General features: G+C 62.0%; 1 protein-coding gene across 2 annotated transcripts in view; it reads left to right on the forward strand.

The window, feature by feature from the left end:
• Positions 1-13145, forward strand: part of FOXO6 (forkhead box O6) — a 32778-nt gene extending 19633 nt beyond the window's left edge. For both annotated transcript variants that reach the window (XM_082071677.1, XM_082071676.1), the window contains exon 3: positions 8460-13145. In XM_082071677.1, the coding sequence (XP_081927803.1) occupies positions 8460-9872 (1413 nt within the window). In that variant the 3' untranslated portion in view covers positions 9873-13145. The remainder of the gene's footprint in view (positions 1-8459) is intronic.
• The last annotated feature ends 875 nt before the right edge of the window (positions 13146-14020 follow it).

The following is a 14020-nucleotide window of genomic DNA, read 5'->3' on the forward strand; positions in this document are numbered from 1 at the left end:
TCCTGCAGTGACCTTGTTCTGATTGCGTGACTTTGGCTCGCGAGCGTGTGCTGGGGGATTCACGATGCGATGAGCACGTCATGTGGGATGCTCGGGGCGAGGGGTCTCCGGATGCCCCCCCAGTGTCTCGCTGTCTCTCCCGACAGGGTCTGCGTGCGGCTGGGGACCACACGGTGCAGCCCCGGGCACCGACCGAGATCTTTCGGCTGCATTACAGGCACGGCGGGCTCAGCCCTGCCGGGAGCTCCGTCCCGACGCGTCTCGCCCCGGGGTCCGTGTGTGCGTGAGTGTGAGCACACGGGCAGGCAGCTGAGCTTCTGCCTGCGTGGGACGAACAGGCAGCAGTTCTGTTGTCACCAGCACCCGCCTGCTCCGTGTGACCTGGGGGACAGGGATGTTTTGGAGGTGCTTGATGTCTCTCTGTTCCACACAGCAGATGGTACCACACTTGGTGACATCTCAGCCGTGCCAGCATCTCCAGGTTGTCTTTCCCTTAGCGGGGACATAGCGCACAGATCAGGACCTGGTGCCTTTGGGCTTGCCTGGGCCAGGAGAGACACCAGCATGAGGACGTTTCCCGCTGTGTTTCTGGCCATGCAGGGACGTGGTGGCAGCTGTGACAGCAGCTCATACCCCTGCCTCCCTGTCCCCGTCCTCACAGGATGCACCAGCGATGGTGCCTTCTGTGCCCCATGCACACACAAAAATACAAGTTGGAAGTGGAGAAAAGCGAGTTGTGTGGGTTTGGGAGGGTTTCTGTGCCGCAGTGTGTGCCGGCGCGGTGCTCTGTCTGGTGTGGGGTCGGCTGGTGCTGGTGGGGGGACAAACCAGCCCCTCGTGTCCAAGGGCTGCCCTGAGCTGCGTGTGTCTGCCCAGGGTTTGCTGCCTGTGCTGGGCAGTTTGCAGAGCCTGGGGAGCCCGTCCCAGCCCGAGCAGCCAGCACAGGGCTGCGGGGGTCCCGGAAGGGACACAGTGTTAGAAAGAGTTTGGCTTTGCTCCAGTGACCCATGACCAGAGCTGGAGGACTCGGAGCAGAGGGACCCGCTGCTCCTCCAAGCATTCCCGCGGTGCTGGTCCCCAGGGGTGACGTGGGGCCACGGGGCAGGCGGGGAAGACCTGGGCAAAGCGAGCCCTCCGGGGACACGGGTGCCCCAGTGCCTGGCTCCGTGCCCAGCTCTCCGTGCCTGTTTGGGTACAGTCCAGCTCTGCTGTGCGTCTCAGGCTCAAAAGCAGGGCAGCCGTGACCGAACAGACAGGGGAGAGGACGAGGCTGGATGCGAAACCCTCTGGAGTCTGGGGTTTCTGCTGCTGCTCAGCTCAGCGTGGTGCTGCACGAGGTCGGTGCATTCGGACAGCACAGTGGTACAAGGGTGACGTGTGACTGGGACCCGCAGTCTCTCCCAGGTGGCCAAGTGACCCACAGACGGTGTTTGGTGGCACCTCACAGGACGGTTGTCTCCTGCGGGTGCTGTGCAAAGTGGGATGGTGCAGGTTGAGTCCCACCGCTTTCCTCATCTTCTTCCTGCAGGTGATGAAGAGGAGGGGAGGCGGGTGGTTCCTCTCCTGGGAAAAACCATCTCCTCTGCCCGGCGGGGTTTGGACCTCCCCATGGGGGCTCAGCATCCTGCTTGGGGCACCTTCTGCATCCCTCCTGGGTGCTGAGTCTCCCTGGGGTCCCTCAATGCCGTTTGATCTGCCTTGCCTTTGGATGAGGAGCAGCTCTTGTTTGCTCTGAGTGTGCTCAGTGGGGGTACAGGGTGCTGGGGCACACGTCCCCAACCAGGGACAGCCCCAGTACCGGGGGGGGCAGCCAACGGGGAGTTAAAATGGTACCCGAGGAACAGGGAGCATGGCTGCTTTAATTATTTGGCTGCGGTGAGAACTTGGTGTGGAGGAAATTGAACCCAGGGGAAAAAATACTGTAATTTCATGCAAAAATTACATGGCAGCTCCGAGTGATTTACTGCAGCTATTTTGGTGGCCAGCTCTGGGGTGTAATTAGAGTATTATGGGATAAGTGGCTGATGGTGCAGAGGGTCTTTCCAAGGCATCTCACCTGGTCTCGCAGGCTGGAGAGGGGCCCAGGAGGGCTGGGACTGGGCTGCTGGGTGGGAGCGTGTTGTGTCCCCAAAGACAGGGGGGCTTGATGGTTCTCGGCTGGATGTCGGCACCTTGCAGAGCATCCCTGGCTGCACTGGCACCTTGCAGCTCGCCAGCCCCCTTGGGACCCTTGAGGGAGGCTCCAGGTCTAACCCAGCTCTGGGGTGGCTTGTGCAGGGGGACGGCACGATCTCGCTGTGGGGTCTCTTGTGGAAGGGGGCGTGTGGGCTCAGCTCAGGGGGACCCCGTTGTGCAGAGCCAGCCCCATCACCTTGTCATCGGGACACGTGGCAGCACCCACCCAGCTCCGCCTGTGCCATGTCTCTGGGTGGCACTGGGTGCCGAGGCGAGCTGGGCGCTGCACCCACCACTGTGCGACTGCACCCGTGCAGCTCCTGCGGGGAGAAAGGCTGGGCTCCCCCAAAACCTCCCTGGCTGGGCTCAGCCCCATGCTCTGCACCCCAAAAGTGCAGCCCGTGCCTTTAGCAAAGAAAGGGGACTGTGGGGGACAGTGACACCATACCAGAGCAGGAGGGTCCCCGAGCTCCCCAGCCCTGCCTGCTCCCTGCCTGCTCTCTGCTCGTTATCTGCAGCCACCCTGGTGTGATCTAATGAGCCCTTTAGGGAGTGCATGGGGGGGCAGGCGATGCTTGCGGGATTCACAGAGATGATGGTTCTGCCGGGGATGCAGAGGGATTTACTGCATTATGCCCCATCCCCAGGGTTTTGCCATTGCCAGGATGTGTCACTCTGAGCCCCAGCAAAGTCACAGCAGGTTTTGGGGCTGTGCTGGCCTCACCAGGAGAAACCCAAGGCTTCGGCCAAGGGAGAAGCAAGCCAGAGCAGGGACTGTCTTTACGCAGGCTGAGAGAGCTGAATTTAACATCCAGGTGCCCCCCCAGCGCTTAAATCACCTGGTGCCAGGTGCTGTCCCCAAACACCCATCCCCTTCCCCCTCAGCTGGGGTGACCCATCCCCTGAGCCACCTCACCGGGACCCAGTGGCTGAGCTGGTGTGAGCCTCACCAGCCATAGGGGAAAGTGGGGAAGATGCTGGTGCTGCGTCCGCCCCCCAGGGCAGCGGGGAGAGGCCGTCTGTCCCATGGGGAGTGGGTGCTGTGGGTGGTCCCTGGGCTCTCAGCGAGGTGCCTGGGGATGGGGACAAGGCAGGACCCACTGGGGTAGGGAGGATGCTCCTGGTTTTGAAGGGGACATGGAGTGATGGCAGCTGGCTAAAATAAACCGGCTGCCATGGCAACCGCAACACTCCCATTGCAGAACGTGGCAGCAACCAGCTGTTTGGCAGCAGTGGTAACCAGGGCTGGGAGAGGGATGCTCGGCCACGCCTGCCACCCCTGCTTTGGTGACACCTCTGCTTCAGTGACTCCAGCACTGCCCTGGGCAGCCTGTTCCAATGCCCCACAGCCCTTTGGGGAAGAAATTGTTCCCCAGATCCAACCTCAATCTCCCCTGGCGCAACTTGAGGCCGTTTCCTCTCAACCTGTTGCTCCACTCCTGCAGAGCATGGGGCTGGCCTGGAGCCCTCCTTTGCCCCATGGCACGGTGGATCCGTGGGGCAGGACAAGCCGGGACCCCCTGCCCGGTCCCTGCTGGGCTCTGCCCCATGGGGCGGGCAGAGAGGTGCTGTGCAGGGTGGGGCAGCCGCAGCGTGGGGTCCCCCATTAGCCCCAGCTGCGCATCTCCCCCCGCCCCCGCGCACGCCTTGATTAGCGGCTCCTAATGAGCTGCCGGCTGGGCTTGCGCTGGCCGTGCGCCCGAGGGGGCGGGCGGTGCTCTGGCCCGGCCACGCTGAGCAGCCTCCAGCTCCTTGCGTGTCAGCCACCTGCGATGGGGGCCTGGGCCGGACACGGCCCGTCACGCCGCTAATGGGCATTTGGTTCAATTAGCAGCCCGTCAGAGCGGCTCTGCTCAGCAACGCGCTGACCCGAATACTCTCGCCTCCGCTCGGCAGCCGCCGGCGAGACCCCCGCGGCGGGGAGGCGGGTGCCCTCCCTCTGCCCCCACCGTGCCCTTCCCGGGGGCTGGGGCAGCCCCTGCGGCCCCCCCCGCATCCATGTCCTGGGAAGGATGTGCTGGGGAGGGGGCACCGCCCCAGCTCCCCAAGGGGGAGATGCTGACAGGCTGAGAGTTGGGGTGTTCAGCTGGAGAAGCTCCAGGGAGACCTTATTGCAGCTTTTCCAGACTTAAAAGGGGCCGATAAGAAAGATGGGGACAGACTTGTGAGCAGGGCTTGTTGTGGTAGGACAAGGGGCGATGGAAATTGTGGGGGATGCTCACAGCCCCCCTGAGCCCGGTGTGCAGCTGGTGCCAGGCTGTGTCCTGTCCTTGGGGAGCCCAGTGCAAAGCCAGAGGAACCTTCTCACGGATTTAGAGCCATCCAGCTGCCCCTCCTCAGTTTCTGGCGCCGGTGCTGGGCTCATCCACCCATGGAGGGCTGCAGTGGGTGCAGCTGATGTGGTGGTGGGGGTCTCATCCCACTCCCTGCCCCTGGCACGGCGCGGGGGTGCGTGTCCGTCCTGGTCGCAGGAGGTGCCGCGAGCATCTGGGGCACTTGGCATCCCCGTGCCGCGCCGTGCCAGCTGCCATCTGCTCGCAGGCAGGCGTGGGCCGTGCTCAGGATGTGGCACTCGGTGCCAGGGCTGGTGGGCAGGATGGTGACGCCAATGGTGGGGAGTAGGGCTGGCCATCCCCCGGGGACGGTGCCAGGAGGCCGCGGTGACGGCTGACCTGCACTTAAGCGCTGGTGCATGTGGGCAGCACCATTTCTTGGGTGAATATGATGTCTTCAGGGGTGTCACCAGTGACTGTCCTTTGCCACTGCCACACCGGGATGGCATCCCCCATGATGGGGAACCACTGGGGCTACCAGCAGCCTCTGCCTCCTGGAATCTTTCCTCCAGCACTGGCAATTTTTATGTGCGACAAGTGAATAAGCATCAATTAACCCCCGGAGCCATCCTCATGCTGCCGGAGAGCAGCCGGCAGAGCGCTCGTTAGCGGCCCTTTGCTGCTTCCTCCTGTTAACCACCCTGCAAACCTCTGCCAGGTAACGGGCTCATTAGCTGGATGGAGCAGCCCCCGGACAGACGGACGGACCCCGACGTGGGGCTGGGACTCGCCGGGAGCGCGTGGGGTCTCTGCGAGCGTGACCGGGCTGTGCTGCTGTGGGGAGGGGTGGGGTGTGTGACAAGGAGGATGGGGTTTTGGGGTTTGTTCAGAAAAAAATACAAGTGGCACGGGGACAGCAGGCAGGGGTGTCAGCCAAGGGACAGGGATGGGGACAACAGATCCCGCTCTCACTTGGGTTTGTTTCCCCCTGCCGTGCCCTCCTTGGGGCAGGCAGGTGTCCAGTAAGATGCACCCTGAAACCCGCGGGCACCCCAAGGCTGGAGGAGCGGCCGCTGGAGCGCTGCGGGCGGAGGGATCGGCAGGGTGCTCGGGTGTCACCTCTGTGCCTGGTGTCCATGGCCATCTCAGGGGTCCCCGTGCACCCCACTGCTGTGCCAGGCACAGCCTCACCAGACAGTGCCCGTCTGGTCAGAGGGACACGGGAAAAGCTCCCAGCGCAGCAGCATCATCACCATCATCACTGCCAGATGCAAATTTATAGTCAAGTCACTCATCCAAACAATGGGTCCGGCTAATCCTTTTACAATGGGACTAATTGCTAATCAGACCGATTTCACACTGGCTGTTCCCCTGACAATGAGGCTCCGTGGAGAAGGGCTCCCGGGGGGGTGAGGAGGCTCTGTGGGTGCCCACGGCTCCCACCGCCCCCCCCATCCCCGTGCCAGGCGCTGCAGCAGGGGCAGCCCCCGGCAGATGGGCACCGGAATGGCACCAGGGTCTGCCAGGTTGGCAAAGCCTCCAGCAGCCGGTAGCCAGGGGCTGGCACGGGCTCCAGCCTCTCGCCCTCCCCTTGGTGTTGACCAGAATTGAGCTGGGCTTGGATCCAGCCGCAACAACTGGCAGCCCTGGTCACCCAGTGCCACCCCTGCCATGAGCAGGGACATCTTCACCAGCTCAGGTTGCTCAGAGCCCTGTCCAGCCTGGCCTCTTTCTTATCGGCCCCTTTTAAGTCCAGAAAAGCTGCAATAAGGTCTCCCGGAGCTTCTCTTCTCCAGGCTGAACACCCCAACTCTCAGCCTGTGGTTGCTGTGAGAATTGGTGCAGGGCTTTGGGTCACAGGGTGCAGAGCAGTGCTGGAGGCATCGTGGGGACCCTGGACTGACACCAGCCTTCGCTCCCTCTGCACCCTGCCAAAATCCACCAGCCCCTGGGCCACACACCCTGCCAGGCAGCCGCTCTTGGGGACGTTCTGCCAGCCCTGGTGTCCCCTGCGTGTCACTGGCTGGGAGCTGAGCCCCACGTTTTGGGGTGTGCAATCCTGCGCTGCTCCCTGCCACCCCGAGTGCTGGGGGGTTTTGGGGGCTCGTGGGGCTACCGGGGCGGTGGTGGGTGAAGCGGGTCCCTGCCTGTCTGGTGTTAATAAGCTCCTGGTCCGCCCCTGTGCAGCCCCCTGCCCTGCGCCTGCACCCCCAGCCACCGGCCAGCCGAGCATGTCAGGGTGCTAATGAGGAGAGAGCCGGGCTCGACGCGCCTTGCGTTTAATTGCTGCTGTCTTTTGGCTCTTAATGAAGCTCCGCTGTGGAAGAAGCAGCAGCCTCCCCTCCTCTCCCTCGGGCAGCCTGACCCCTCCGGGCTCCCCCCGCCAGCCCGGCCCTGGGTCCAAGGGTGGCGCTGGGTGCCCTGCGCTGGGGCTGCGAAGCGGGAGGGAGTGGCGGCGGAGGAGGTGAGCGCCATACTGAATGTCACCCTCCTCCAGCCCTGCTGTTCCCAAACCCCCGAACACCGGCCCCTCTCTCCATTTTCGACCCCAGCCGTGGAGAGCTGCAGCATCTCCTGCCTGCCGGGCTGAGCAGACCCGGGGAGTGCTGGCAGCGGGGACAGGGCTGTAAAGGGGGTCCCCAATTGTGTGAAGGGCCCAACAGCAGCTGAGCATCCCCCCAGCAAGCCCTGCTGGCGCATCCCCGGGTGATGCCTTAGCATGTGGGCTGGACTAGGTGATCTCCAGGGGTCCCTTCCAACTCCAACCATTTCGTGATTCTATGCGTCCAGTTCTGGGCTCCCCAGTTTAAGAAGGACAAGGAATTACTGGAGAGAGTCCAGGGAGGGACACAGAGATGCTGAGGGGTCTGGAGCATCTTTGTGATGAGGAGACACTGAGAGCTGGGGCTGTTGAGCTGGGGAAGAGAAGCTGAGAGGGATGTGATCAATGGATCAGTATCTCAGGGTGGGTGTCAGAGGATGGACCAGACTCTGCTCAGTGGTGCCCAACGCCAGGGTGAGGGGCAACGGGCACAGACTGAAACACAGGAGGCTCCATCTGAACATGAGCAGAAACTTGTTTGCTGGGAGGTGCCGGAGCCTGGTCCAGGCTGCCCAGAGCGGGTGTGGAGTCTCCTCTGAGACATTCAAACCCCTGGGATCCTGTGTGATCTGCTCTGTGACCCTGCGTGAGCAGGGGTTGGACTGGATGATCTCCAGGGGTTTGGGGGTTGATGGCGGTGAGCATCGGCACGGGCAGCACGTGTCCCAGCCTGTTCCCTGAGCCTGTCCCCTCGCCAGCTGTCCAGGAAGGGGTTAACGGCTAGCCCATACCTGCAGTTGCATTTTAAAGATGTGAAATTAAAGCCCGTAATTTATTCTCCCCACACACGAAGGAGCAATTAGTTCTAAACACGGCTTAATCAGTCAGCGCGAGATTGATTTCTGTAGACTTGGATTTGGTGGCTGCTGGCGAGGAGCCAGCCTGGGAGCAATCTCCAAATAAATGAAGTGCAGAGAAGTAAGCCATTACATAATATGATAGATGAGGCTGGAGCTCACTCGCCTCTTCATTAGTATTCCACTGTACGCCGGCAACGGCACCAAACTTTCTCCCTGGCACCGTGGTTTCTTCCCCCTCCTCGTCGCTCGGCCTCTCCCACAGCTCATCGGGCGCAGGAGGAGCCGCTGCCCTCGTGGCAGCTCCTGCTGAGCCCTGAGCCCGTGGGCAGTGCTGGAGCGAGGGTCTCTGCACCATGGACCGGTACCTCTCGGGATGCTCTTCCCTGGGCTCTGCGTCTTGCCTTTCCCCTCTGGACTGTGGGGAAACTGAGGCACAGGGAGCTGGAGCGGCATCTCATGAGCTGCAGAGGATCAGCAGAGGGGAGCACAAGTCCCAGTAGATGGAGCCCGGGTCCCCCATGATGCCCTGTGCCCCCTCCAGCCCATTGTCCCCTCGGCCCAGGGTGCTGGAGCCGCTGCTGACCGTCCCCTCTGTCCTTGTCTCCGCAGAACTCCATCCGGCACAACCTGTCCCTGCACACCCGCTTCATCCGCGTGCAGAACGAGGGCACCGGCAAGAGCTCCTGGTGGATGCTGAACCCCGAGGGCGGCAAGACGGGGAAGACGCCGCGCCGGCGGGCGGTGTCGATGGACAACAACAGCAAGTTCCTGCGCATCAAGGGGAAGGCCAGCAAGAAGAAGCAGCTGCAGGTGACGCAGGAGCGCGGGGAGGACAGCCCCTCTGCCCAGCAAGCCAAGTGGTCGGAGAGCCCCGCGTCCCACGCCAGCGACGAGTACGACGCCTGGGCGGACTTCAGGACGCGGGCCAACTCCACGGCCAGCACGCTGAGCGGGCGCCTCTCGCCCATCATGTCCAACCACGAGCCGGATGAGCTGGAGGAGGACGACGGTACCCCCTCCTCCCCGCTGATGTACCCCAGCCCCTCCAGCACCATGTCTCCTTCCCTCAGCGCCCGCTGCTCCGTGGAGCTGCCCCGGCTGACCGACCTGACCGGCACAATCAGCCTGAACGAGAGCCTGGGGGAGAGCATGCTGGAGGACCTGCAGGACGGCTACAGCATGAGCCCCTCGCAGCAGCTCCCCCCGGCCGCCCTGCGGCAGCGCAGCTCCAACTTCACCTTCAACTCCAAGTGCTCCACCATGGGGGCTGCCACCAACACCTACTGCGGGACCATCTACAGCCAGCCGGCCATGAGCCTCATGCGCCGCCTGCCCATGCAGACCATCCAGGAGAACAAGCAAGCCACCTTCTCGCCCGTCAGCTCCTACAGGAACGCCTCGCTGCAGGACCTGCTCTCCTCCATCTCCTACGCGCACAAGGAGAGCATGGTCCCCGGGGACCTGCCCCTGCCCCAGGCCAGCCCCATGGTGCCGGCCCGTGGCCACAGACACAACCCGCTGCTGTGCGGGAGCGGGGAGCAGGGCTTGTCCTCCTACCCGTCCCACCATGGCTCTCTCATGAAGAGCAACGCTCTGTACCACCCGTCACCAGCCGGTCACCACCCTGCGGTCAACACCAGTGCCTTAGCTAATCCTGTCAGCCTTATGAGCTTGCCCAGTGACACGTGCAGCATGACGGCCATGCCGCACCACGGGCACCTGCATTCCTACGCTAATAACCAAGGGGCACACATGAGCTTGCTGGATTCGCTGCAGGGCCCCTACCCGGGGGCTGTCCACCCCCCCGTGTTGGGCCAAGACAGGTTCCCAGCAGACCTGGACCTGGACATGTTCAACGGGAGCCTGGAGTGCGACGTGGAGTCGATCATCCTGAATGACTTTATGGACAGCGACGAGATGGACTTCAACTTCGACTCGGCTCTCCCGCCGCAGAACGGGCTTAACGTGCCCGCGCTGCCCGGGGGTCCGCAACCCACGAACCAGAGCTGGGTGCCCGGGTGACCCCCGCCCCAGGTGGGGCTCGCCACCGAGAAGCCACGAGGGGAACATTGAGACTAACTTTTTTTTTTTTCTCCTTTCTCTTCTGCCTTTGTTTGTTAAGATGGGCTAGAGCCATCGGTCTGAGCTTGAGGCCGAACATAAAACACAAACCGTAGGGTCAAATATTGAGATGGAGTAGGGGCCCCAGCCCCACGTGTGCCCGATCTGCTGGGTCCTCCCACAAGCATCGTCCGGAGGCCGCAGGGCAGGCAGGCGGGAGAGGCAGCTGGAGCCAGGCAGGTCCAGGGAGGGGAACAGAAAGGAAAAGCCTTTCCAGACAGTCCCAGTGCCCCATTGTGATGGTGCCAGTTTGATTTGTCCTTGGGCTGGGTGATGGAGCAGTGACAGCCGGTGGCATGGAACCCCCTGCATGGGCACACCTTTCTGGAAAGGGACCCTTTTCTCTGAGCCGCCTCAGAAAATGAGTCCTCTGAGTAGAAGTGTCAAGAGCAGGGAACCCCCCAGGTCGAGGTGGGGCTTGTCACCCTTAAATCCTGGTGGAGATCTGAGCTCTGCCAAGCGCACACCGCGGGTCTCCTCGTGTGGCTCCAGGCAGGTTTTGTTACCCAGCAGCAATGGCTGGTGATGGAGGGAAGGCTGTGCAGCCCTGGGGACAGCATAATAACAGCCCAGTGCCCACCAGTGCCATGGTCACATCTGCCTGTGGGAGAATGGTGGTACCCTGCCCAGAGCAAGTGTGGGCACAACACCTAATGGGGTACACAGCCCAGCACGGGATGGTCCTGCTGGGAGTGACGAGCTGCTGGCCGGGGTCCCCCATGCTGAGGCTCAGGGGGAGCTCACAGGGTCGGGGAGGGAGGCGTATTTATTTGATTTCATGCACTCTTTTGCCATTGAGTTTTTGCATAGCAAGGAAGAAAGGGTCGAGCTTAGGGAGAGGAAGAGAGAAGCTGTGGGCAATGCCGGGGGCTGCGCCCCATTGCATGTCCCGTCTTGGCTTGGCCTTGGCTTTGGGTGATGGATGATGGGGCGGAATTCGGGGCCTGTGAAGTGGGTTATCCTCGAGAAGGGGCTGTGTGTGTGTGAGGAGGGGAGGGAGATGGTGGCCAGGCCTCCAGAGGCAACGTGGGGTCCCCCCTGCCCCAAGCCCGCGTGACCCCCGCTGTGTCCCCAGTGTGTGGAGTTCCTGGGGCGGTCACTGCTGGCTACAGGAGTGACTCCGGCCAGCACGACTGTCCCCAAGGGCTTGCTGTCTGTCCCCAGGATGCCAGAGGAGCTGATCTGGGGGGGAACATCAGCAGGAGGGGTCAGCCCTGATGCACCCATCTGCCAGGGGCCTGTGCTCCATGGGATGGGGACCACGGGTCAGATGTGGTCCTGGTGTGTGTCAGGAGCCCAAATCAGCCCCAGAGTTCTGCACGGCAGGGGGGGACCAGGGACCCAGGGCCACCCTGCACAGTGGGGCGAGGGCTGCCCATCACGGGGGTAACAGGGTTTTGGGGTGGGGCAGCCAGGCTGGATGGGGATGGAGGGGCTGGGGAAGCTGCTGCTCAGGCCCCCCCCGGCTCTGCACACCCATCTTGCCCCTGGGCAGCACAGCCTTTCTCTAGCCCCCTGCCCCTGGGCTGCAGCGAGGGTTAGTCCACTGAACCAGCACATTTTCCTGGCCCAGCTCTCCCGTCTCGCTGCAGCATCACCTCCTCTACCACGGTGCAGGTGCTGGGTCCCACCAGTCCGTAAGGGAAGCTCGGCTGCTGGGAGCTGGGGCAGGGGGGGACCCCTGGGTGGGCACCCCCTGCTCCTCCCCTGGCCCCCGTGTCTGTGGCAGAGCGTGACAGAGGAGCCCCATGTGCCACCGCTCACCTCCGCCCTGGGCACACGGCGGGCATAGTCTCTAAAGACATTATTACAGGTTAATTAATTATGTTTACATTATTTGATCATGTACAGAATTTAATATATTCTATTATATATAATCTTTCTTGAATGCTTTTTTAAAAAGGATTATTCTTTGGTCAGGATCATTACCGCATTCGTTTTATACACCACCTCTCGTTTCAGGCATATTTAAATAGTTGGAATCCAGTTGCAAATGGCTATTTAATCCCCGGCATCCCAGCTCTGCAGGCGGGGTGTGCAGGGCTGCTGGTGAGGAGAGGCAGGGGGGGCAGCGGGGGCTGCCCCGGGACAAAGCGGGGGCTCTGCCCCCCAAGCAGGGAGGAAGGGAAGGGGTCCTGGCTCTTCCAGACACATCAGCAGCACCAGCACGGGCCGGCTGGGCTATCCCGGCCATCGGGCATTGCAGGTGGGATGCTCGGGCACAGAGACCCCCCAAAAACCCCTCCGGTGTCGCAGATATGGGCTGACCATCGTGGCAGAGGGGCAGCCGCACCAGCTGTAAGAGAAAAGCCCCCCCTGTTTACACCTGCCCCGCTCCTCCCCACCTGCCTCCCCCTGCCCCACCGCGTGGTGCCCCCGGGGCACGTCCCATTGCCAAGCTGTCTTTGTGGTTCGTGACCGTGGGGTTGTCGTGTGTGCGGTGGAGTCGTGTTGGTGAAGCGTCGTGTGTACAGTCGTCGTGCGGTGCGAGGGACAGCGGGCGGCGGGCGGCAGTGCAGAGCCCCCCCAAAAGCGGCTGGGACCCCGGGGGAGGCGAGACGGGCTGGCCCCGCACGGTGCAGGGGAGCGGAGCCGAGGGATGCCCGGGTGGGCTGGTGGTGTCGGGGGTGCCCCATGGGGGTGTCGGGGCCGTGCCCCAGCCCCGTGGGGCAGGCGGGTTCTGGGGGTGCCCCCTGGAGCTGCTGTGAGCGCGGGGAAGGGGAACCCTGGGCTTTATCTCAGTGGTGGCCAAGATGCCAGGTTCTCCCTCTGGAAACAGCTCCCTGAGCACAGGCCACCTCATGTCCCACCAAACTCAGCTTCAGCGCCCTCCCTCCAGCACCCCCGCTCCCTCCCGGCCCCCCCTGCCCCATAGGACAGCCCATGGGGACAAGGAGCATCCTCTGCTCCCAGCCCTGCCCGGAGCGTCCCCAGCCCTGCCCGGAGCGAGGAGCCGGCGTTGAGGGGACGCCGAAGGGGCCCCACCAGTTTGCTTAATACGGCGGTTTTCGGTCCGTCCTTTCCCTCGTATTTATAACTGTACAGGCTGGGGGGGGGGTCTCTGACAGGCGTCATTCTCTCACCACGCATCTATCGTAGGCAATGGTAACTTTCTTGATCGTGCTATTAGAGTTTGTGTATGTGGCAATGTAAAGAACTGTGTATAGTGCATTGTACAGCATATTTTCATGAATAAAATTGTTTTAAATATTACAAGGTGTGGGTTTTGCCTTCAATGCTTACGTGTGCCTGGGGTGGGACGGGAGGGACAGTGCTGGGCCACTCAAGCTGGGGAAAGTCACCAAGGAGAAGATGTGATGTTTGGTGCAAACGAGCTCACAGCCAGCACAGGGGTGGCTGGGCTGTCCCACCTGGACACCGACCTCTGCACGTTGTCCCGGGAAGTCTATAAATATACCTATTTATTCACTTTTACCAATATTTTCTGAGACTGACAATCTGCTCCAGTGTCCCCACTGCCCAGCACAGTGTGGGTGACATTGTCCAGCTCGGAGAGGTGCTCGTGCCCTGCACCCACTGCCCCAAGCCCCTTGGCTCCCAGTGACGCTCCCTGGGCGCAACTCCTGGCCACTGGCTTGGAAACCCCCTTTTTCAGCAGCTGCCACATCTGTTTAGACTGAAACTTCACTTTCTTGTGGGTGAGTTTGTTTCCTGCCCTGGAAAAAAATACCAAAGCGATTGGAGGCTGCGGCTCCTATTTTGGGGGATGATTTAGGGTCTTGCGGCGGAGTAGTTTGGGAAAACACCTCTGTGGTTCAGGTGTGGTTCAGGGCTCAGGTTCAGAGAGGGGTCTCTGCTCTAAGATCCCTCAGTCAGCCCCAAAAAGGGGATCCCATCACCTCTGCAGTCCAAAACCACCCCACGTGGCGGTTTGGGTTTCCTTGTTTTTGTAAGAAAACCTCACGCGGTGCCCCGGTGACCCGTCGCTGCTCTCCATGTCCTCAGCAAACCCCACCACCTCGCCAGGGAAACTTGTAATCCTGGATCTAAACTAAAAAAAGCCAACACCCAACAGGAAGAAAGACGTC

The sequence above is a fragment of the Streptopelia decaocto genome (genome assembly GCF_964273445.1).
Source record: "Streptopelia decaocto genome assembly, chromosome: 23".
Taxonomy (NCBI): domain Eukaryota; kingdom Metazoa; phylum Chordata; class Aves; order Columbiformes; family Columbidae; genus Streptopelia; species Streptopelia decaocto.